The sequence below is a fragment of the Citrus sinensis genome, chromosome 4 (genome assembly GCF_022201045.2).
Source record: "Citrus sinensis cultivar Valencia sweet orange chromosome 4, DVS_A1.0, whole genome shotgun sequence".
Classification (NCBI taxonomy): Eukaryota; Viridiplantae; Streptophyta; class Magnoliopsida; order Sapindales; family Rutaceae; genus Citrus; species Citrus sinensis.
In genome coordinates this window covers 29,571,165-29,593,209 of record NC_068559.1, presented here as the reverse complement: position 1 = coordinate 29,593,209, position 22,045 = coordinate 29,571,165, and the positions used below count along the sequence as shown (strand labels likewise).

Here is a 22,045-nt window from a genome sequence, read left to right as displayed (position 1 = left end):
TAATTTATCAATGAAAGACAGTGAAGGAGTTCAGGATTTTTGCAGTAGAGTTACTGAGATTGTGAACCAGATTAAAGGTTGCGGGGACTCCATTGAAGACAAGAAGGTGAATGAAAAGGTGCTGAGATGTCTTCCTCCAAAGTTTGATCATGTATCAGCAACCATTGAAGAATCGAGGGATTTGTCCAAGATGACTTTTTCAGATTTGTCAGGATCATTACGGTCTCATAAGCAAAGAATCAATCGACCTTCAAGTCAGCCTACAGAGCAAGCTTTTCAATCAACGATTAATAATTCATATCAGAATAAAAGCAACAAGAAAAACCAAAATAACCCTTCAAACTTCTTGCTCAATTTACTAGATTACTAATTATATCTCAACAGATACTTCCTAAGAGGAGTCGTGCAATTCTACAAAAGCTCTGGGAATAGAAAAATAACTGAGAAAAGAAAAATACTTCAACTATAAAATTTTCAGGAAAGAACTGTATTGTGATGCACCCAACAATTGTCTAGTTAATGTTGCTGTTGAAACCAAATCAATCTCCAAGATCAACTTGGAACCCCCAAGACCCACTCTATGAAACTTGATCTTGATCCGGAATTAACATTAAACTAAGCTTTGACAAGAATCACGTATAAGCACTTGAAACCAACCACACAATCAAAGAAAATCATATCACACACTTGCACCAAGGATTATAGTGGTTCGGCCAATTTCTTACCTACATCCACTGTGAAAAGAGAAACAAGCTTTTACTGATTTTCAGAGAACACGTTACATGTATGAAGAGTGAATACAACTTAATAGAATTGCCCTTAGTAACAGAGCCTATGACCTTTTATACTCCTCTCAGAACCCGATCAAAGAGCCCCCAGAAGTCAGCTCACGCTCCTGGGTTCCAGCCAAGATGATGATCAGCTGCCTCCCGCGTGATCTAACCGAAATAACCAATTCTTGAATTTGCTCTGGGACACTTGTCAAATGCTCATGCAATCTGCTAGCTAAAACGCAAATGTGGCTGCCGTTTGAATTAGTGAATCATGTGATGCATCACGTGCATTACTAATGCATCCAGCCGACATAACGTTTATTCCATTCAGCTGTTCTGAACTCTAATGCATGACAAGTCGTTATGCTTTATGACAAACAGTTGACATGTCATACAAATCCCCAAGTTCAGATTTAAGCTTCACAACTCCAACAGTTGCAAACAATGCTGCATCAAGTTACTGAATTTTCAGTTTAAAAACTTAAGTGGTGCACCTCCAACAAAAAGTACACAAAAGCTTTGGTCTTCCTCATCAGATAACTAGGTTAACTTGCCATAAACTATAGACAACAACCAAAACCAAAATTATGTTCTAGGAAAAATAATTTTACTGAAGCATCCATAGTCCTAAGTGAATGCATCAAGCCTTCGAAAAGCTAGCTGGTCACCTTTTTCTACTATTTATTGCACCCTCACAGCATCTACTGAAGCTGCTAATTTTCTAGTTGTGAAGCTAGTTCTATTACCATGCAGTGTCAGAGGACCATGAATTCCAATTACTTTAAAATTACAATGTCGGTGTCAGGAATTCAACGAGCCACAGAACTTCAACTTAATTTTTGTGATCTAGAAATCCAAAATGTTCTAAAACATTTTACTCTTATATAATTAAAAATTACTGCTTCCAAACTTATTCATTGATTCCAAATAAGGTCCATGAATCGTATTGGTGCCTTTTCTTTTTTCAAATAAAGATTGAGCTTCGATGCCAAAGCATTGACTTGGTAATTCTAAGCTACTATTTTCACTTCTCAATTTCCAGAAAGCATATGTATATCATTATTCCCTTACACAGAGTTACATGATGTTTTCACCCTGAGTCCACATTCAGGCTTAATTGGTATTTGCACTTAGGCATTCTAGATATTATGGGACAGTGCAGCAAACTCTTTTAGTTGGATTTTACTTAAGGGAGAAAAGTTAGCAAAAGCGAAGACAATGATGCTACTTCTCACTTCAACTTGAATCATGCAATATAAATCCAATTTCGAGTGCTAACATTGCATTTGTGGCAAAAGTATGAAGCTTGAACATCATTTGAAGAATGTACAGTTACATGTTGTCATTACTAAGTATGGCCATTGAAGGAAAGAAGTCTCCTAAACTGGAAATCATTTGAAGATCCAATTGTTGTTTGTATGAGATGAGAATTTTGGTAGATGGTTCTTAATGTTTAGTAAAAACCATTTTATGTCCAGGTCTAAGAGAAATGAAAAAGGATAAGTAAAAATTCATCATATATATATATAGTGCGGCAACTAAAAGATTATTTGTTAAATGTCTTAAGTCTGAAATTTTATTAATTTTAGACATTTTCTAAAATTTACTTGTTTGTTTTTTTGGAACTTATGTATGATTTTTAGACTTTTACATTTGAATAGAAAAAGTAATTTTTTGTGACTTTTATCTGAATGAAAAAATGTCTGAATGACAAGTAAATATTATATTCCAAAAATATCTCTGTAAAATAACTTATTTCCTAAACTATAAAATCTAAACCTCTTTTTTTGTTTTAATTTATAAGGACATAAATGTCAAATAACCAAGTTTAAGATGTTTTTTATTGTAAAAACAAACAAGATGTCACATATATTCATATATTAAAAAAAAAAAAACAAACATGTCATTTAGATTTTCGTATTCAGACCTATTCAGACTTTAAAAAAATTTAGACCCATTTAGATTTCAGACAAAAAAACAAACGCTACCTAAGACAAACCAAAATTCAGAGGAACACAAGGTGCATACTGCAAGCAACTGACGAAGTTATCCAGCAGATGCTACTTCTACAGCATATGCGGCAGCCAGAAAAGCAGCATTCTTGTTTCACAAAGCTTTCCTGAAAGCATCAAGAGCATAGAAACTAAGAATTCGGCATCAAATAGTCTTTTTTTATTATCAAAAGGACTTTCCAAAAGGCATCAAATAGAATGGAAGATTACAAAGTAGGATTTAATCTTATACCTTCCCAAGGTCGTGAACTGCAGTTGACAACAAATCTAATGAACTCCTCTGATTGGAACAAGAACTGTAATTGAGGGGCACCATAACAAGATGGCAGGGCGCATATCTCTCCGTTGATGACTTAAAGTCTTTTTCTAGAGGCATTCTGGTTGATTTCGGACAAAAGATATCATTTTTTTGGTCACTGCCAAGATATTTGTACGCTTGATTGAAGAAACATGCTTCAGAAAATCCTTCTTATCAGAAGCAATTCCTGCAGTAGTACCCAGATGTCAGCTCCTAGAAGGATACTGGAGGCAGGGGTCATATGCAGGAAACATCAAGTTGCCAAAATAACTAAAAGATGAAGCCAGACCAAAGGATTTATTTGCCCCTCATGCTAGTGAAAATCTGAAAAACTTTCAAGAACCCACATAATGGGATGCAACCTTTTGATGTGTATGCAGGAAAGAAACTCTCCTTCTCACCGTTACCCCACCCACTCATCTGGAGATAAGCTAACAGAACAAAAGCGACGTTGCAACGGCATTATTAATGTGGGGTTAAAATATGAATGTACAAACTTGAAGTTAGCTTCTTCTTTCTCATTCTTGATTTTCACTATCTTTTACTTTTCAAGAAATCAGATAGATAAATCATGGCAAGGTCGCGTTCGTATCTGCTGGTACCACGATGTTAATATTGGCGCAGAAGCAAAGAAGTAGACACGATGTAGAAAGGAACTTTAAAATACAGACATGTAGAACACATATTGAGAGAACAGAGAGGCAAGGGAAAGTGATATATATGGATAAAAATAATTTGAAAAGTTTTTTTCATAATACAATCAGGCTTCAAGACTTCTTTTATTTAAAGAAAAAAATCAAAATTCTGGCAAACTTTGAGCGCACTGAAAAGAAAGCTAAGGGTAGTGACGGAATTTCATCATCATGATTCCGATTGATTTCATGTCTGGGTGCAAACAGGATCACGGTGAGGAATGGTAAAATGCGGACTTGAGCCTGGGCTTGCCCTATTGTAGAGGAAGCAAAAAGGGCCAGGGTTGGGCTTTCACTATTTTTAAATTTTAAATTATTTTAAATTTAAAATAAATTAATAATCAATAAATTATTTTAATAAAAAATTAATATTTTAAAATAAAAATAATTTTAAAAAAAGTAAATAAAAACTTAAAAAAATTTTTTTAATTTTGGGATCTCTAATTTAAGCAACTTCTTAAGTAATTAACGCTTAAAAGAGCATTTAATATTATAATTTTAGGTTTTTTAAATCATTATTAACTTATGGATTAAAATTTTAATTTTTTTTCTACTATTTTTTTATATTTTAATTTATAAATTTATTTTTAAAAAAAGGTCAGGCGTGGCCCAAACTTCTTTTTTAAGGCCTTTGTCCAAACTCTAATGTGAAGGGCTGGGCAACTTTTTTAACTTTTGGGGCAAACAAATGAAAATTTCAATCGATCCTACAACATCAAACACAAACTTTGTATTTTTTATAGTGATAGATCGATGTTGGATACATGGAAGAATAAACACACAATATATAGATATATACTTAGGCAACTACTAAATTACAATACATATAATTTATAATTAATTTAAAAATAATTTTTTATGATCTCTAATTTAACATTGGAATTTAACGATAAGATGGTATCAAATCCTTATATCTGTCAGAAATTAGCCATCAATGTGATTGTTACAAGCGGTCTATATATAAAAGTTAATTAATGAGATCATCCACATTCTACCACCCATTATTATTAGCATTTTAAACACATTTTACTTTGGTAAATGTTAAGTAGAAACTTACTTCCAATATTTTCCTAAACCGATTATTAGCTATTGATGACAAGCTTTAATTGCTTTATTTTGGCCTATGCACCAAGAGGGATGAAGCATGGTATATGTTTGTTTGATCATTTTCGATTATACTTCTATAGCTATTTTATAGCTCTAAATCTTGTCTTCAAGTTCAACTGCACTAATCTTCCCACCGTTTCCATAAATTTATACATATACATATATAGGTACCCACAACAAACACACGCACGCATATGGGCATCTTCACTTTATTAAAGTGAGGATGTTCTCATTAAAAAAGAACTCATTAAAAATAAAATTATACATGAATTACTGAAGTATTATGTAACCTTTTCTCATTGTCAAGGTTAGTATCTTTCATTCTTTCAGTTACAGGAAAATTTTAGATGGCTATTGTTTTTAATCATATTATTAGAAAATTCTAATCCCACCCAAGATCTTGTAATTAAAGATATTAAACAAACAATAAATAGAAAATAGATAGAGAATAAAAATTATCACACAATATAAGAATTTACGGGAAAAACTCTTATACCAAAAAAAACTACAATTGCTAAGTACGATGAGAGAAAATTTCACTGTGTAAAAAATTATTATAATCACTCTAGTATAAAACCCCTCAATAGACATATCGTTTCTTTCACACTAGAAATTGTTTACTTGCAAAAAAAAAAAATAATTAATAAGTGAACCTAATCTCTCTAAACATAATGATTTTTCCAGTAGGAGAAATATTCATACAAATTGTATTTTTCCTTGAATAAGCTAAGTCCCAATGGGAAATTGCTTATTCTTATGGATCTTCCAAAATAAGAAAATATCCCAAGAAATCCTTATTGAAAAAATGTCACATATTTCCTAACAATCTCCAAAACCACCCTCACATAGGGTGATAAAACATTATCCATTGTATATCTATATAACAATGTGTCTCCACATTCTTTTCTTTACCAAAACCATACTCACATAGAGCTTATGAGAATCATTTCTCCATAAGTAAAATGTTATCTTCTATCCAGCAGCTATGATTCTCTATATCGAGAATCATTGCACTCCAACTTATCTTGAGTACATGTATCCAACACATGTTGATCACCTTATTGAAAATGTTCACTCTTATATGCTTCCCTGAGAGTCCCCAGCAATCAACATGAAAATTCCACTATATACTTTATATAAATGTCAAATCATGCCTTGAGTGCAAATCTTGTGAACCCGCTAAAAATAGCACGTTCTTTTCTATGGCATGTCAAAAAAGATAAACTAGTCTGTCATGGAGAAAAGAGGCACACTACTAACTTGTTATCACTGCCTTCATCTATTGATTTAGAGCTACTTGCTAAACCTATCCATTACGACAATCTTCTTTAAGGTGCCTTGATTGTCCACACATCTTTAAAAGTTTTCATCAGTAGGAACATGATTTACGTCACCCTTACTGTTCTTGTGTAATATAGATTGGATCAAACATATATCCTTGACTTTAATATGCCTTAAACCAAATTTATTCTCCTATCAAACTTTTCTATTTCTACCTTCACAAGTTTGGAAACCTCATTGCTAATATATTTGCTCTACATTGCAACTAAAGCTCCAATACCACTTGTTAGAGAATTTTAATCCACCCAACATCTTACAAGTAAAAAGATCAAACAAATAATACATAAAAAAGAGATGAAGAACAAAAACAATCACCCAACACAAGAATTTATGGGGAAAGCTCATACTAAAAAAAAAAACCCAAAGCCACCATGGTCAACGAGAGAAAAACTCATTGTATAAAAAATTATTATAATCACTTTAGTATTTTTCTCATGCGCTAAACTATTTTTAATCACTTTTGTATTCCAATTTATAATCACTTTAGTATTATAAACTCATGCACTAAGCCAATAACATCTAATCTCTCAATAGATCTACCATTTCTATCATATTACAAACGGTTTACTTGAAGAGAAAACTAAGTAATTAACGAGTGATCCCAACCTCCTTATATATAGTGATTATTTCTAATAGGAGAAATATTTCTTTCGTCGTACAAATTGTTTTCCTTCTTGAATAAGTAAGCCCATTATTCCTTAAATAGGAATCTTTCAAAATAAGAAAAATACCTTAAGAAATTCTTATTAAAAAATGAGACATATTTCCTAACACATATTATGTACATAACTGCGCACGTGGTGAGCTCCTACTGGGGGGCTATGGGCCTTCGATGAGTACATGCCACGTGCGTGATTCGACACACTAGATAAAATCTATATATACACACATATATATATTCACAAAATTTTTCTTTAGTACGGATGCATGCATTTTTTTTTAATATAGAATTAGGGTTTCACATCATTGTCAAATGCTTTCACAATTTTATAAAATGATTTTTCAGCAGTTTATTATGTTGTAAAGACATTTGATGACGGTAGAAAATCTAAATCTAATTTTGCCTCACCAAAGAATAATTGTGTGTGCGCGTGTGTTATGCATAGGGTTCATTTTTTTCTCAGCATCCATCAATCATCATGCGGCAGAGTCAGACAACGTATTATTGGTAGGTGGCAATGTTTGGTACCACTTCGCCAATTCACCTACTGCATTAATATTGCTCGTTAGTCATCTATATAGGAGGATTGTTCTTTTTAGTTGCAAGGGATTGACAACAAGAGTGAAGAAAACCTGACATTTCACCTTTTGTAAAGCTCTTTTAAACTACCCCCTAATTTGTTTATTGTTTGCTAAGCAAATTCCTTTTAATGTAGCCTTAAAATTAATTTTCTCGCAGGTGATCATATTTTCTATTCTCACCATGTTTTATATTACTGGCCTAGCTAGTAAAACTAAAATACAATCAACCAACCTTTTCAATGCATAATGGGAAGTGAGAGTAGTGATCCCAGTCCCAGGAAACGTCATTTTGATATTACCATGTCAAAAAGAACAAGAAAGCAGCCGCTGAACTTTGAACTTGTGGAGGATTCCTATCATATTCCTCTCAAAGTGAAAGATGCTTCTGATGAGCAAGGCAAAGGCGAAGTTGATGGAGGACACGAGAATATTAATATTGATCATAAGAGTTTGAAGCAACTAATCATCAATGGCAATGAGAATTTACCAAAGGTGAATACAGCTACAGGTGAAGAGAGCAGAGGAGGCAGCAGGAATTCACTTGGTGAACACTTCACGGAAGAAGAGAAGCAGCTTCAACATCAACTGGTCAATAAGCAACAGCAAAACAGTATGCAAGGAGTAAAGCTCAAAGGTATGGTTAATCGTTATGTCAAAGTCTTAAGCCATTTGATCAAGGTCAGGCGTATTGGATCCCGCAACAAAATGCCTCCTCTTCGGTTAACGATGTAGAAATCAAATACAACAAATTAAAGCCATCATCATCTTCTACATCTATCTGCTGCTAATCAATACAATGTATTACGTATTGGTCTCTTCCTCCTCCTTTGGAGTAATATTTACACTTGCCGGCACGCTCTTATTATATGATATTCCTATTTGCAAGGGTTTTCCTATCTTCATGTATCTGTTCATGCACATACATATACTTAAATTCCCATCTAAGTATTGGAATTGCACCAAATTCTTCTCACCAATTCGATGTTGTCAATAATTATACCATACATATCGATAGATATAGAATTAGACATCGCCGATAGTTTAAAAAGAATTCATCTCCCTGATGAGGTGACATGGAGCCCTACTAACACGAAAACTGAGGTTTTTTCTTTCAAACTTGTCCCTGTTAGCTAAGACGTGCACAAAGGAGCTATTAATTGAATCGAATCGATATGTCATAATTTTGTAGATGAATAAGAATAAGATCTCTTCCTTTACATTGAGAATCCATACATTTGTAACCAGTGACATTTCAGCAGTTATAAATGACTTTCTAAACCAACATTGAATACTATGATTTACGTAATAGCCATTATGGCAGTAATGACTTTCAAAGAAAAGCAGGTAAAGAATCATCTGAATCAGTTAAGCCTCGTATATCGCTAGATTTTGATCCTTCATGTGCAGAATTGCTAGGCCATCATATTGATCTCTTGATAGATGATCAGAGATCAAAACACTTCAACAGGCTGCAGTTTTCTAGGGTGTATTGGCTTGTTTTGGACATCATTGCAAAAGTGGCTCCACCAAAGGTTTCGAATATGGCGTGTGCAGTTTCATGGTGAATGTAACAGCCACCGAAACAAGTGAGCAAATTGCTGGAATAAGACCCAAGCCAAATCTTGTAACAGAAATGTAGGAAGTGCTTATTAAGGAGTTGTTATCCAGGACTGTAAGTGACGTTATTGAGGAGTTGTTATCCAGGACTGTGGGTGACATACCTGCATCAAAGCTTATGCGGTCACATAGAATTTTTCACAGCAAACTAAATATGGGGATGGAAAGGCAGGAGAGAAAACTGGGCACCTTATAGAGTATTCTTAAAACATAGTCTGCATAACTTACTTTGATATGACTGGAGAACATACACGGCAATCCCACATGACATTTTGTCCAAGAAGCTCAATGTTCCGCAAACAAATGCACAGCCACTCAGATCTTCGCCAATCAGCACATTTTGCATGCTTATTCCAGTAACCTGCAATGATAATTAACATATGAAAACTGACAGCAACCATGAAACTATAATGCAAAACTGACAAAACATTAAAAAAGAAAATAAGGCTAAATTTCAATGCTCTGCTAAAAAGAATTTTGAAAGGACAGCAGAGGATTGCTACAACACACCATCATTAAAGCATTTGCGATGCCAACAAATATTGCTAAGACATACATGAAGGCACTCATGTTCATAGGTAAGATAAGGATCCCTGCACCACAAAATACCCAAAGAACGCCTCCAGCAGAATAGTAAGCCTTCAGGCGCTGGCCGGTCCATGCCATTTCCTAAATAGTGATGTCTAAAGGTTAAAATACAAGAAAAGCACTATGTATGCATAGAATAAAGTTTCAAAGAGATAACCTGAAGAAGGATGGATACTATGAAGCTGCATATGTAGATGATGGCAGGAACCTATCCATTCAATTGGATAATATATTAATCTAAGAATTTATCTTCTGAACCTAAATCAGTAAGAATGCCAAAAAGGTCAAAGTAGACAAGGTCTGGGCACATACCAATGCTTTAGCAGATTGACCCATTCGCAAATCATTAATGACATAAAATGCAAGATATGCCTGGGCCCAAGAAAACCAACTTGATGTAAGTAACAGAAATATCATATAGCAATAGCTCATTATTTTCAGCTGGTAATATCCCCCCACCCCCCCCAACAAAAAAAAAGGGAATTTCCTTTGGTAACCTGTGAAACATTAACTACTAGTCTGGTGAGCATGTAGACGAGAGCAACTTGATAGTACAAAATTTTCTTGAACCAGTAAGCCCATGAAATCCTTGCATGACTATTTCCTCGCAAACCCATCTTTAATCTACATAAAAAAACGTTATTTATCATCATTTTGAAGTATATGGTTACACAAACCATCAAATATACATGAATATTCTTAGTGGAATGACATGGTGCATTGAAACTGGTTTGGGATTCGTGCAATATTATTAAGTAAAAGCTTTCTTTTATTGCAACTTCATCAACATCTATGCCTTGGGGAATTCTTGAGCAATCACCGAAATGTTAATGGTTCCTTAGCTTCCATATTGAACAAAATTACATTTCTATCACAAGATCTGCATGAAAACTAGCCAAAACACACCTTAAGAAGTGGAATAAAAGATTAAGATATTCAGCATACCTTGGTTCTTCAGTTCTGGAAAGAAATATTCCCACAAAGCAGCATCCAATAAAAATTGATGAGTATGCAATCCATCGATACTGTTCATTGCGGAACAATTTTAGAATCACTCCCATTAGAAGATCTTTTGACAGCCCAAAGTAAAAGAGTTCTTTAATCAAGCATTGCAAACCTGATTTTCAAGATCAGCATGCGTTTTTGCTGTACTCACACTAAACACTATAAAAGCAATAGCGTACAGGCTGAGGTTGGCAACCTGGAAAGCATATACATCAAACCAACAGTGAACAAGACATTTAAAGATGCTGAAAGTTGGACAAAAAACTATTGGAACTAGTGTATAAAGAGAAAAAGACCATTGTAAAAGCATTGCGGCAGCTTGTCAGCACAACTCTGCTCGTTGAATTTAATGTGATGCAATTCACCATCGACCTTTGACACAAAAAAAAAAAAATATCATTACTCAGAGTAGAGTAATTCATACATATTGGTATCTAAGTAAATATGATTCATTTTTCTTATTTTTTTCCCCAAAGTAGAGGAGATCAAGAGCTCTATGATCCGATAAACAAAAAATTGTTACTCTATCACAACCCTTTATAACCGTATAGAACTCTTTAAATTCAGTCTCAAAGGAAGAAAAGAATTTCTTTTGATCAATCCAGTTACAGAAGCAGGCAAACCACTGTAAGAGGAAACCTGAAGAGGATGATTTACTCCGATGTCTCCAACAGCATGATAGGAGTTGGCATTCCAATCAAGAGTGGTTTAAATCAAGAGAATCCTAATACAGAAATTCAAAGGCTCCTGCTTATCATGTTTAGAAGAATTAGTTATGAATGCACATTCAACTAACAAATATTAAGCTGTAGAGATCATTACATGTGCGCAACTTGTGTAGCAGCCCAGCCTACATTAAAGATTGCAGCAAACACACAGTATGAGATAGTCTCCACTTTTAATGTAGAGGTAGAAAGGATTCTACATGGCATGCAACCACCAAAAACGGAAGAAAATGAGACTGCAACCAAAACAGATCCTGCACCATGCCATATCTTGAAATGTCCAAACCTATCTATCTGTCAAGTAAAAGAATTTAAAACAAACAAAAAGAAACATTAAAGAAAAAAAAAAAAAGGAAAAAGGTTATTCCAGCAAAGAACAAAAGGAGATTAAATTGACACGAATTTTCAAGTGGATGAGATCGGTCGAGATCGGTACTTAAAATTACACCACAGAATACTGGATATCTAAGAGCTCCAGTCAAAATAACATGCATGAGCACTCATTTGAAATATATCAATACAACTTGTTTCTCTATGCCAATCATGCTCCATGATCTCCTCACCTTTTTCCGATGGCAATCTTTTTGCACAAAACATTGTCAGAAGGCTGTTCAACTTTTTAACTCCATAAGTCACAAGTGAGTCTCTTACAAAAGGCCTTCTTTTGACAATGTTTTGGGTAAAATTGTATCATAAACATGTTGTGCAAAATTGCACCACAAAAATGTTGGTCAACCTCTATATTAGCAAGACTTTCTAGCACACTGATTGTGACTACACATGCTCTATATAACTTTAGATGAGAGTTTCTCCATCAAAAAACTAAAATTTTGATGCATGGGGAAAAGAATGCGAAAGCAAAAGGGAAAGAAATAAAAAGGAAGCAGAGGGAGGAGAGAGATGTTACAAAAGATGCAAAAGAAACAATGGACAGGTACAGATGACAGCCAATTTTAAACAGACAAATTATTTCTTCCCAAATTACCAGTTCACCAATAAATATGGTAGCAAATCCATCAGCTATCTGACCAGAAAGCATAACAGCAGCAGCACCCCTGTTAAACAGTAAGGTAAGTCAGAAAATTCAAAATGTTAAAAAAGGGAAAGAAACCTACGTCTATATGCAAATTCTAATATTCTATGCACTACAAGAAAAATATTTTTGCAAAGTTCAACCAACAATATAATACAATCAAAAGGAAATGAAGGGATCAAAATGTAAGACAACTGTTTTTTGTGTTCTACTATCTAACACAAAAAATAAAAAATAACATCAAGTAAAAGGGCCAGCCACATGCTTTAAGTAGTCCACCGAGACATTATTTATTTTCCAGTGGAGAGAGATGCCCAAATCAGTCAGATATCACACTTATCGTATTTTCTTCCCATTGATTACACTCTCAAGCTGTTTAATTTTCCATTAGCAGACCCACACACATTCTTTTCTCAAATACAAAATAATAAATAAAACAACAGACATATGTGGAGCTCAAATTGAAAGGTTAACATTACAAATGCATTCTCATAAATAGCTACCTGGGGGAAAGTCCGATATCTGTCAAGAACAATAAGAGGTAAGTAAACCAACAGGCAGCAGTGATGTCATTCAGCATGTGGCCCGAGCCATAATATAAAACAGACCATCTTCCAACAGGCTGAGTGAATGAATCATCATTTTCGATATCGTAATTCATTACAGTTGAAGAAGTCATGTTTCAAAGAGTTGAAGGTATGCCTGCAGTGCTTTTTGTTATCAAAATTCAAAAAGAACTTGCAGGACACTGATTGAAGTTAGCACGGCTAAAGATTGGATGCCAACTAGACAAAGTGAAATAACTTGGTTTTTCCCATACTCATGAATCACAATTTCGATGAAATGCTGTAGCAAATGAAAAAAAATCCCTTGTTACTAATCCCAATCCACGGAAGAGGAGTAGGCACACAAAGATGCTAAAGGAGCTATTATTCTATTAGTAAAGTGTGCAGATAGTAAATGACTAATTGGCTTCAGCATTAGGGCTTCAGGAAAATGTTTAGCGCGTATATATGTGTGTGTATTAGCTTGGTGAAAAGACTCTCAGAGTCTGTTTAGGACAAAAAGACTGAAAAGTTTCCATTGTTGGGTGGGGTGGGGAGTTAAATATTTGTATATGTTGTTATTAAATGACTGGGATTTCAACCAAGAACAGATTTCCCATCGAAGCCGTCAACCAAATAATTCAATATAACGAACCAAATCTATAAATTCTCCTAATCCAGAAATTAAAATAAATTGAGAGTTTTCCAGAAAAGAAATTACATAATTTGGCACCAAAGAAGAAAATGAAAGTAGAATTCAATTAGCGAATAAGAGACAAGGCAGTGAATTGAACATTTGAAGCACTCACAAAAGCAAGAAACTAAGCAATAGAGCATAAATGATGGAGAACTAGAAACTGAAACACTAATTTGTTAATAGTAAAATGAAAAGAAAAGCAAGTAGAGGATAGAATAGATACGTGTGAGAAGAAACAACTACAAACAGCAGCCGCGGCCCATCACAATCAAAATTAAAATCAAACTAAGGAGAAGGATAGGGCAGAGGCTCCTGTCTTGCTGGATGCGTAACACACAAGTTTTTATTTTTTTATTTTTTTATTTTTTTATAATAATAATGAAAGAAAAAAAAACTTTTTTACAAAACATTATTATTAATAGACTTTACAGAGATATATGAATCCACATGCGAATGGTGGGATGTTGGATAACTGGGAAATCTACGAAATCTAAACGTTCATTTGTCATCCGAAGCGGCTGAATTTGTTCTTTTTTTCTTTTTCTTTTTTTTCTAATTTAAATTTATTGGGAGTATGGCGTTTGCAGAGGTACGGATGATGGGGGAGCTTTAACCCAAAAAGACGATATTGCTCGTGTAATATGGACCGGCAGCCTTGGGCAATAATGTCAGTTAAAACAGTAACGGAAGGAAAGGATTGGAGGAGTTATTATTCATGGGCTTATGTTTTGTTTGTTTTGGTATTTCCATTGGTTTGCGTATGTGGAGAGGCGACTGACTCTGTCAGGACTCGCCACACACACACACACACACGGTTCGCATGCCTCAGTAGTCAGTCAATACCATTACAAGTCAAGCTGATGCTGGCGTTCACCTCCCCTTTCTTTATCCATCTTTTCTCTCAACTCAACAAGTCTCTCAACACAACTAGCAACCGGCAACTGGCAGCTACTCTCCGAACCCTGTCCAGCTATTATTCATTCAGATTTTCAGTTTCACAATTTTTTAGATTTTGGACTGGACTGGAATAAAGTTGTAAATGAGATTGGGCCATATCTCTTTCTTAAGGAGTAGTGCTACAACTTTTTTTAGGGCTGGTAGCCATAACTGCGGCCCTTCGAGCCGCAGGCCCTCAACTAATTTAGGCAAGTATGATCCGTAAAAGCTTGAAAAACAAAATCGGTCTATTTCGGGAATGAGCTCTAGTGCTAGCGTTCTTAAAGCAGATTTTCCTCTCAAGTTGTAGAATGTAATATGTTTTAGGATGTATTGTACGGAATTGGTATATTAGACTCTCAGTGAATGCTGAATCGCTTTCAGTTTTCAAGATTTGTGTGAAATAAATGATACAGAGATGAGAAGCTCAGCAAACAGCGTCGTTTTGATGTTGATTAAAATAAACAAAAATGCACGAAATGGCGTCGTTTTGATGCTGATTAAAACAAAAAAAAATGCATGAAACGGCGTCGTTTGCATTAATTTCAGGATTTGACTCAGGGTAAATAGTAGAACTCATTTTTGAATGTAGGGACAAGTTCAAAAATTACTTCCGGATTGGGTTCAGGTTCATGATCCCTGCCCCGAGTCCTCCTCGTTGCCATCCATACATTTTATCTCTATATTTAATTAATTAATTAATTTATTTATTTTTCAAATGGAGATTTGACTTAGTTTAGTAAAATATATTCCTCTTAGTTTAGTTGCCGACTCCTCCATTAATGAAAAGACACCTAACAGTTAAATCAAAGCCGCAGTGCCATCAAGCTTGGCTAAACTTCTTTGCCTTAATTTGTAGAAACATGATCCTCTCCTGATCTGAGTTATACTAATCTTTTAAAAATCTTCTGTCATGTGTCTTTTAATGGTAGTGTATGGGTAAGATTTAACTTCTTTTATTTTTTTATTTATTAACAACCAATCAGCAATTAATTGGTTTGCTCAGAAAATTATCAGATCAGGAGAAAATCCTGATCCTAATTTGTAAGTAGTCCAAAAGAATTGAAAGCCAATGCAATTCTTTAAATGAAACTCTCTTTTAATAAATACTTTAACACACCCACATATTATATTTTATTTTTTCAGCAAATTCTTTGAATCAGTCATCAGCAAGTCGTTTTCTTTTCCTTTTTCTATTTGTGACCTTCATCTATCCAATCGTTGAGTCGAAATAATCTTTGTTTCTGTTATTTTTCTTACAAATGCATTACTCCCATATTTTTTTTTTCTTAAATATTGATTATTCCCATACTTATAGAATACTGTTAAACTATAAGATTTATGCCCAGAGTTCAATTTGTTTAATGATTGAAAAAAAATTGAAAAGATAAAATAAACAGAGTAGATGAGGTTTAATAGAATAAGGGTGCTTTTGGTATGAAAAAAGATTAATTAAAAAAAAACGACTTTCATTATAATTTTAATGGGGGTGTTAAAAGCTCAAACTCCTTTATCAAAGATTATTTTGTTTCTTGGATTCTGAACCATATGGTATCATAAGTCTTCTAAAATTAACCCATCTAAAATCTTTATAACACCACTTAAAATTTTTTATTTCTTAAAATACCCCCTTAAAATGTAAACTCATATATTAAAATTAATCATCTTCCCATAAAATTCCTCCCTCAAAAGATATATTTTAAATTTTTATTTATAAAATATATTGAAATCCTAAAATCTTTAATTATTTTCTTCTTATTATGTAGGGTATATTTCCATTACTCTAAATTTTATAATTTTTTTCAAAAAAAAAATAATTAAAATATAAATATAAATATAAATTTATGAAATACAGTGGGTTTAAAAAACTTGCTAAAAGAATAATTTATTTAACTAAGTTTATAATTGAATGTTCATTTTCAAAAATTAAAAATAAATAAATTTATCTTTGATGATTTAAGTAATTTTAATTAAAAAGGGGTTTATTAAGGAATTTTAAAGAGTGTCAAAAACCCTACTCAATCATAAACTGGTCCTTCAAAAAGGGCCAGGCTAGCTTTAACACACTTTTGTTAGGCACTGGCAAGCTTTAACATGCTATTGCATTTGCGATGCCTTTTTCAGGCTCATCTTGCAATCTCTCATCCACACATGTTTTTCTATTCCACTACTAGGTAGACTGGAGAGAATATTAATTAATTAATTAATTAACACATATAATAAATCGGCATACGGTTACAGCAGCAAACACTAAACAGCCCAACCTAATTTATTCAAGAGGAGAGGAGAAGAACCAAGCTGACGCTCAGCTAAGCTGATCATTTTATATTGATTAATTATTGCATTATTATATAATTTTATATAAATAGACATGAAACAACACCACCCCAGAAACAATCTCCAATCCTGACCATCTATTTCCAATGCAACAACCGTCACTTGTCCCTTGAACACGAGCTCCCCTATTGTTGCTGCTAGAATCAGCACTGATGGGGTTCTTCCCTCCTCCACCTGATATAAGAACTGAAGTGAAAAAGATGATCGACAATTAATCCTAATTATTATCATTAACATATATTTGTACCTGCGGCTGTGGGACTAGGAGTTGGGGTACTTGTAATTACAGTGTGAGGACTACTGGGGTTTCTACCAAATTGATAGAATACTTGAGCTTCTGGGGAATTTGGATCCAAGTGTAGAAGTGCTGCATCATCCACATATATGGTTAAATTTATCAAATTAACATCCATATGCATCTGCGTGTATATTATTACTAATTTTAAGTTAAAGATCAGAGATTGGGCGGGCATCAACAGTAGTGCACAGATTATATAAATTAACGTATATAAAATTACAAACCAGGACATTGAGAAACGTTGGCAGGTGCATGGCAAACCGAAGGCAGCCCTAACGTAAGTGTAACATTAATATTAAGACCAAGCTCTGGATCATTCATATCTCTAATAATAACACACAAACACTTCTTGTCATTCTTCAGGACTTGTTTGAGACCACTGCAACAGTCTGGTGTTGGAGCTTTCGCATCTCCCCCAACATAAGGCAAACATGTAGAAAGCCCTACCAGCTGATTTGTGCACTCCTCTCTGTCTTTTGCTTTATCCGCCATTGTTCCACTACTGCTTATCATCATTAATACTATGACCAGCATTATAATTGTAACTAATAAGTTGTGCAGGCCCATTGCCAGTCTAACTTTAATCAAGATCGAGATAGGGATTTATGCTTTAGCAACTTAGAAGTTAAAGGAGATAGCAGTTATATATAACTAATGGGAGGTCAGAGTTGTGGTGGTGGTGATAGTGGAAATGGCCAATGGGGAGAATATATATATATTATATACATTACACATTACATGCATATTCTTTCTTTGATGATTACATTAGACATTAGTGTTGTGCAAATTTTAATGTACTCGCAAGCGCACGAATCTATTGTAGTATAGACTAATGGTGACGAGTGTCGATCCCACGAGGAGGTGGATTTTAATTATATATAGAATTAATTTTGTAAATGGGTAGTTGGATTTATGGTGGAAATGATTTGGAATATGCTAATAATTAAATTAAAATGGCGAGAATAAATTCTAAAATTGCAATTGCAATTGAGAGAATAAATTGAAGAGAAAATCTATTAAATTGACGTACTTGGGTATCTGGATCCGTATTAACATGCATCATGGACTAAATATTCCTTATTAATACCAATTAAATCATGAGGGGGGAATCCACACCTCATGAACCACGCTCTAATCAATATGGTGTTAAGGGCTTATCGTGCCAAATAATAATAACCTTATACTAGAGAGCCGGTGTAACCAAGGCGGTACTAGACAAGATTAGTATTATTTGTCGACGAGAAGTCAAAACATCCACAAAAACTAGAGGGGAAGAGAAAATAAATTTACCAAATTAAGCCCATGACACATGTTGAGACTTCACCTTCAACCCAAGCTTGAAAGAAAATTAGCCACTCATAATTGAACTAGGGGCAAAATGGGAATTTATTAAAATACGAAGAAAATACAAGATGGAGAGGGAATTACAGAAAATGGATCCCAAAAATAGATTCAGAGATATCAAATTAGGGGGGAGAGGCCCCCTTTTTATAGATACATGGAGTAAATCATGGCCATCGGATTAAAAACAGTTTGGACGCTCAGGATTGCGCCACGTCATCAGTCAACAGTCCATGGTTTGACCACGCGGATGAACAGTAACACGGTTTGACCCGACTTTGAACAGTAACGCGATTTGACCCGGATGAACAGTAACGCGGTTTGGTTGAAAATAATCCTGTGTGATGCATGCACCGTACGCGATATTTTTCGTCCACTGATATGCTGCCACGTCACCATCAACAGTACATAAGAATTTTAGTTCAACAGGATCGTGACACCTCATCAGTCAATGCCACATCATCGGTCAATGCCACGTCATCATCCGTCTATGTGAACAGTGTCATGAACAGTAACGTATACAGTACCATACACGTGAATAGTACCGTACATGTGAATAGTGCCATTTTTCCTTTTATGCTCCTCCTAAGGTTTTTTACCGTCCTGAGTTCAAAAGTGATGTCAGTTTTGCCGTCTGATTTCTCCTTTATTGTGAAATGACTATAATGCCCCTAAAATACATAAAATACTTAATTAAAATAAAACACATGTAATTAAATCACAAGAAGGTTAAATACATAAAAGTAAGGGTTGTTAGTAAGACTTGGAATGTAAAATGACGGTTTTCTCCTTTATAAATATGCATTTTCTAACACTCAACACACCTCCCAACCAGCTTATTGCTAGTCCCTAGCAAATAAAGCGAAAACAAAATTCAAATTCAAAATGATTTTTTTTTTTTTTTAGAAACACTCGTGTTTATTCAATCAGATTAATGATAGCAATCAAATAAAAGTATAAGCATTATCTCCAGTCTAAAGTAACATCACACCCACATCAACCATCCACATGAATCAGCCCAGTAGACTTTGTTATAGCTACTTTCAAGAATGACATGTCAAACCCCAAAATCTCACTGGAAGTAGTGACACTCTCACAAAGAAATTAAACCCAATAAAAATAGTCACTCCAATGAATGGTAATTGAGAGAAAATAATGAAAAAGTGATATCACATGCTCTCACCAAAATGAAATAAATATGCCCTCAGCTTAGAAATAATACGATCTCAAGTCAAACAAAAATGCTAGTCAACCCACTTTATTTATCTTTTTTTTTTTAATTATGCATCACTACATCTTTTTAGCCCATATAACTAGCTTCTACTTCAAACTATAGTTCCCTAAAATCAAGAAGGACTTTTATTAGGACGTAACGTAGGCTAGAGACATGGCTAACAAAGAAGGGAAATAAAGAAAACAAAGTGTATGTTTGAGAAAAATGCAGAGATTTGTTTTTTTTTTTTTTTTGAAGTTGCAAGGTGGATTTCACCTATTATTTTTATTTTTATTCTTTTAAAACAACAACTTTTGTTTTTTTTTCTCTTTTTTTTTTTTGGCATAACTTCACTGAACAAAATAATTATTTATATTTTTCTCAAACATAAATAGGTGATGGAACTTATAAGATATCGGGTAATACTCCAAATCGGAGTGGGTCAAGATGATAAGTTGACAAAGAAAAAGTTTTTATTTTTTTATTTTTAAAAGGCTCAAAATTGGTAACTATGGATATTTAATAAAATGGATGGCTAGAAAGGCTCAAACGGATCAAAGATGGCCTTTCCATCGTCTTTTAGGGCTCTAAATAATTATCCATGTCTACTAGTTAGATGGGCCTCCTAATGTAGCAACACATTTTTTTTCTCTTTTTTTTATTTTATAATTTTTTTTTTTTTAATTTTTTTAGGTTTAACTCAAAAGAAATTTAGAGATTATGTATAAAATAATAAACTGCTAAGCTGTATAGAGAATGGGCAAAAAGGTTACTCTCCAAGAAAGTGATAGGCTCAACAACTCACTTGGCATTTATTTATAACATGTTCATTCCTTCAAGCAACTCATATTAGTCTCCGACATCAACATGTAAAGTAGCAAACATAGCGTAACATCACTTAAGATCAAAGATAATACAAATACTAAAATTTGAAATTAATCATGTCATCCAATGTTAAAACAAATCACACAATTTTTTTTTTTAAACAACATTCTACCCCCCAACCTATTCTAAACATGAAAGGAAAATATGTATGCAGAGATATGAAAATGATGCATAAAAAACTAATTAGAAAAGTTACACTTAAAATGATAGAAAACGAAAATGGTTTTTTTTTTTTTACTAAGAAGATGCGTTTCTAGAGGCACTACACTCCATATTCAACCATCTTCGACTCAAAAGTTGGAAAATGTATATTCATAGAGGAGAAATTAAAAAAAAGAAAAATAAACATCAAAACTTAATAAAGAAAAAGAAAATGTCTAATTTTTATTTTTATTTTTTTGAATTTTTTTTTTTGAATTTTTTTTTAAACAATGAAGATGCGTTTCTAGAGTAACTACACTCCATATTCAGCCATCTTCAACACAAAAAGTTAGCAACAGTTAGTTTCTACAACAAAAAATTAGTAAAAACTTAACCAAAATTCCACAATTGTCGACTATTCCCTCCCCCCAACCAGAACAAAACATTGTCCTCAATGTTTGAAATGAAAGAAGTAGAGTTTAGAAGACATCACCTGGGTGGTGCAACACAGAAGAAAATATTTACAGGCGGAGAGTTAAATCTAATTTGTACTTCTTACTACGGCTACTGTTACCATCATTATTTGGTCGCTCCAACACAAAGGTCCAGGGGTCTGGCTCCGGTTTATAAGCTTGTAACATATCAAGTAGATCAGTAGCAGTGTGAGCACAAATAAAGAGTTTTTTCACATTAGCAGGAATGAAATAGTTTTTTATTGCATGGTTAAGAAATGCGATAAAGCCATCATAAAAGTTATTGACATTTAACAAACCGATGGGTTTTTTGTGGATGTGCAGATGGGCCCAAGATGCTAGCGTGATAAGTGCCTCTAGTGTTGCAAGATCTCCTGGAAGGAAAATAAAAGCATCAGCATGATTAAGCATTTTAGTTATACTTTCTTGCATACCTGAGACGACTAACTCTTCTCCAGTTGATGAGTCAGACGAACTGCCCAATGGTTTTAAGACTCTTGGGATGATGCCTAACACTTGACTTCCTCTGATAAAAGCTGCTTCTGAGACCATTTTTGATAACCCTCGATTACCTCCTCCATACACCAAGTGTAATTTTCTCGCTGCTATGCTTCGACCAAGATCTATGGCTGCCTCAACGAACTCTTTATATTTGCCATATGTAAATCCAGAAAGCACACAAATGTTCTTGAATTGTCTATTGGGAGTAGCTGCCATTGTGATACTTCGCAAAAATAATTTGTGAG

The 22,045-nt window shown here is 34.0% G+C and overlaps 3 protein-coding genes across 7 annotated transcripts; 1 reads left to right on the top strand and 2 right to left on the bottom strand.

Annotated features, from left to right (window-relative positions):
* The first annotated feature begins 7,315 nt into the window (after window positions 1-7,315).
* LOC102620470 (hypothetical protein) lies at window positions 7,316-8,367 on the top strand. The gene has a single exon (XM_006482732.4). It carries the CDS (start codon window positions 7,712-7,714, stop codon window positions 8,195-8,197), a length of 486 nt encoding a protein of 161 aa, XP_006482795.1. The 5' UTR covers window positions 7,316-7,711; the 3' UTR covers window positions 8,198-8,367.
* A 255-nt stretch (window positions 8,368-8,622) lies between these two features.
* On the bottom strand, window positions 8,623-14,075 carry LOC102620735 (uncharacterized). 5 transcript variants are annotated; one of them, XM_006482733.4, is made up of 13 exons: window positions 13,899-14,075; window positions 12,937-13,135; window positions 12,386-12,455; window positions 11,498-11,694; window positions 10,972-11,047; window positions 10,788-10,871; window positions 10,616-10,695; window positions 10,168-10,294; window positions 9,983-10,042; window positions 9,828-9,878; window positions 9,593-9,751; window positions 9,311-9,443; window positions 8,623-9,186 (listed from the first exon to the last, which is right to left on the bottom strand). In XM_006482733.4, exons 2-13 carry the CDS (start codon window positions 13,110-13,112, stop codon window positions 8,972-8,974), a joined length of 1,428 nt encoding a protein of 475 aa, XP_006482796.1. In that variant the 5' UTR covers window positions 13,113-13,135; window positions 13,899-14,075; the 3' UTR covers window positions 8,623-8,971. The 5 variants fall into 5 exon arrangements, with proteins under 5 accessions (XP_006482796.1, XP_052295544.1, XP_006482797.1 ...); XM_052439584.1 differs by having other exon boundaries at window positions 12,937-13,279; window positions 13,899-14,074; XM_006482734.4 differs by lacking the exon at window positions 13,899-14,075 and adding an exon at window positions 13,788-13,884.
* Window positions 14,076-16,897: 2,822 nt separating this feature from the next.
* On the bottom strand, window positions 16,898-17,917 carry LOC102621405 (non-specific lipid transfer protein GPI-anchored 13-like). Its single transcript, XM_052440073.1, has 3 exons — window positions 17,471-17,917; window positions 17,196-17,315; window positions 16,898-17,122 (listed from the first exon to the last, which is right to left on the bottom strand). The coding sequence occupies exons 1-3, from the start codon at window positions 17,811-17,813 to the stop codon at window positions 16,959-16,961; spliced, it is 627 nt and encodes a 208-aa protein (XP_052296033.1). The 5' UTR covers window positions 17,814-17,917; the 3' UTR covers window positions 16,898-16,958.
* Between the last annotated feature and the right edge of the window lie 4,128 nt (window positions 17,918-22,045).

Excerpts from the sequence above, each read along its gene's own strand:
- LOC102620470 (XM_006482732.4), top strand. The coding sequence starts at position 7,712 with ATGGGAAGTGAGAGTAGTGATCCCAGTCCCAGGAAACGTCATTTTGAT.
- LOC102620735 (XM_006482733.4), bottom strand. The coding sequence starts at position 13,112 with ATGACTTCTTCAACTGTAATGAATTACGATATCGAAAATGATGATTCA. Across the intron at positions 9,879-9,982 it reads GTCAATCTGCTAAAGCATTG|GTTCCTGCCATCATCTACAT; the intron begins GTATGTGCCCAG and ends TTGAATGGATAG. Across the intron at positions 9,444-9,592 it reads TCGCAAATGCTTTAATGATG|GTTACTGGAATAAGCATGCA; the intron begins GTGTGTTGTAGC and ends TTATCATTGCAG.
- LOC102621405 (XM_052440073.1), bottom strand. The coding sequence starts at position 17,813 with ATGGGCCTGCACAACTTATTAGTTACAATTATAATGCTGGTCATAGTA. Across the intron at positions 17,316-17,470 it reads CAACGTTTCTCAATGTCCTG|CACTTCTACACTTGGATCCA; the intron begins GTTTGTAATTTT and ends TGGATGATGCAG. Across the intron at positions 17,123-17,195 it reads TCCTAGTCCCACAGCCGCAG|GTGGAGGAGGGAAGAACCCC; the intron begins GTACAAATATAT and ends TTCTTATATCAG.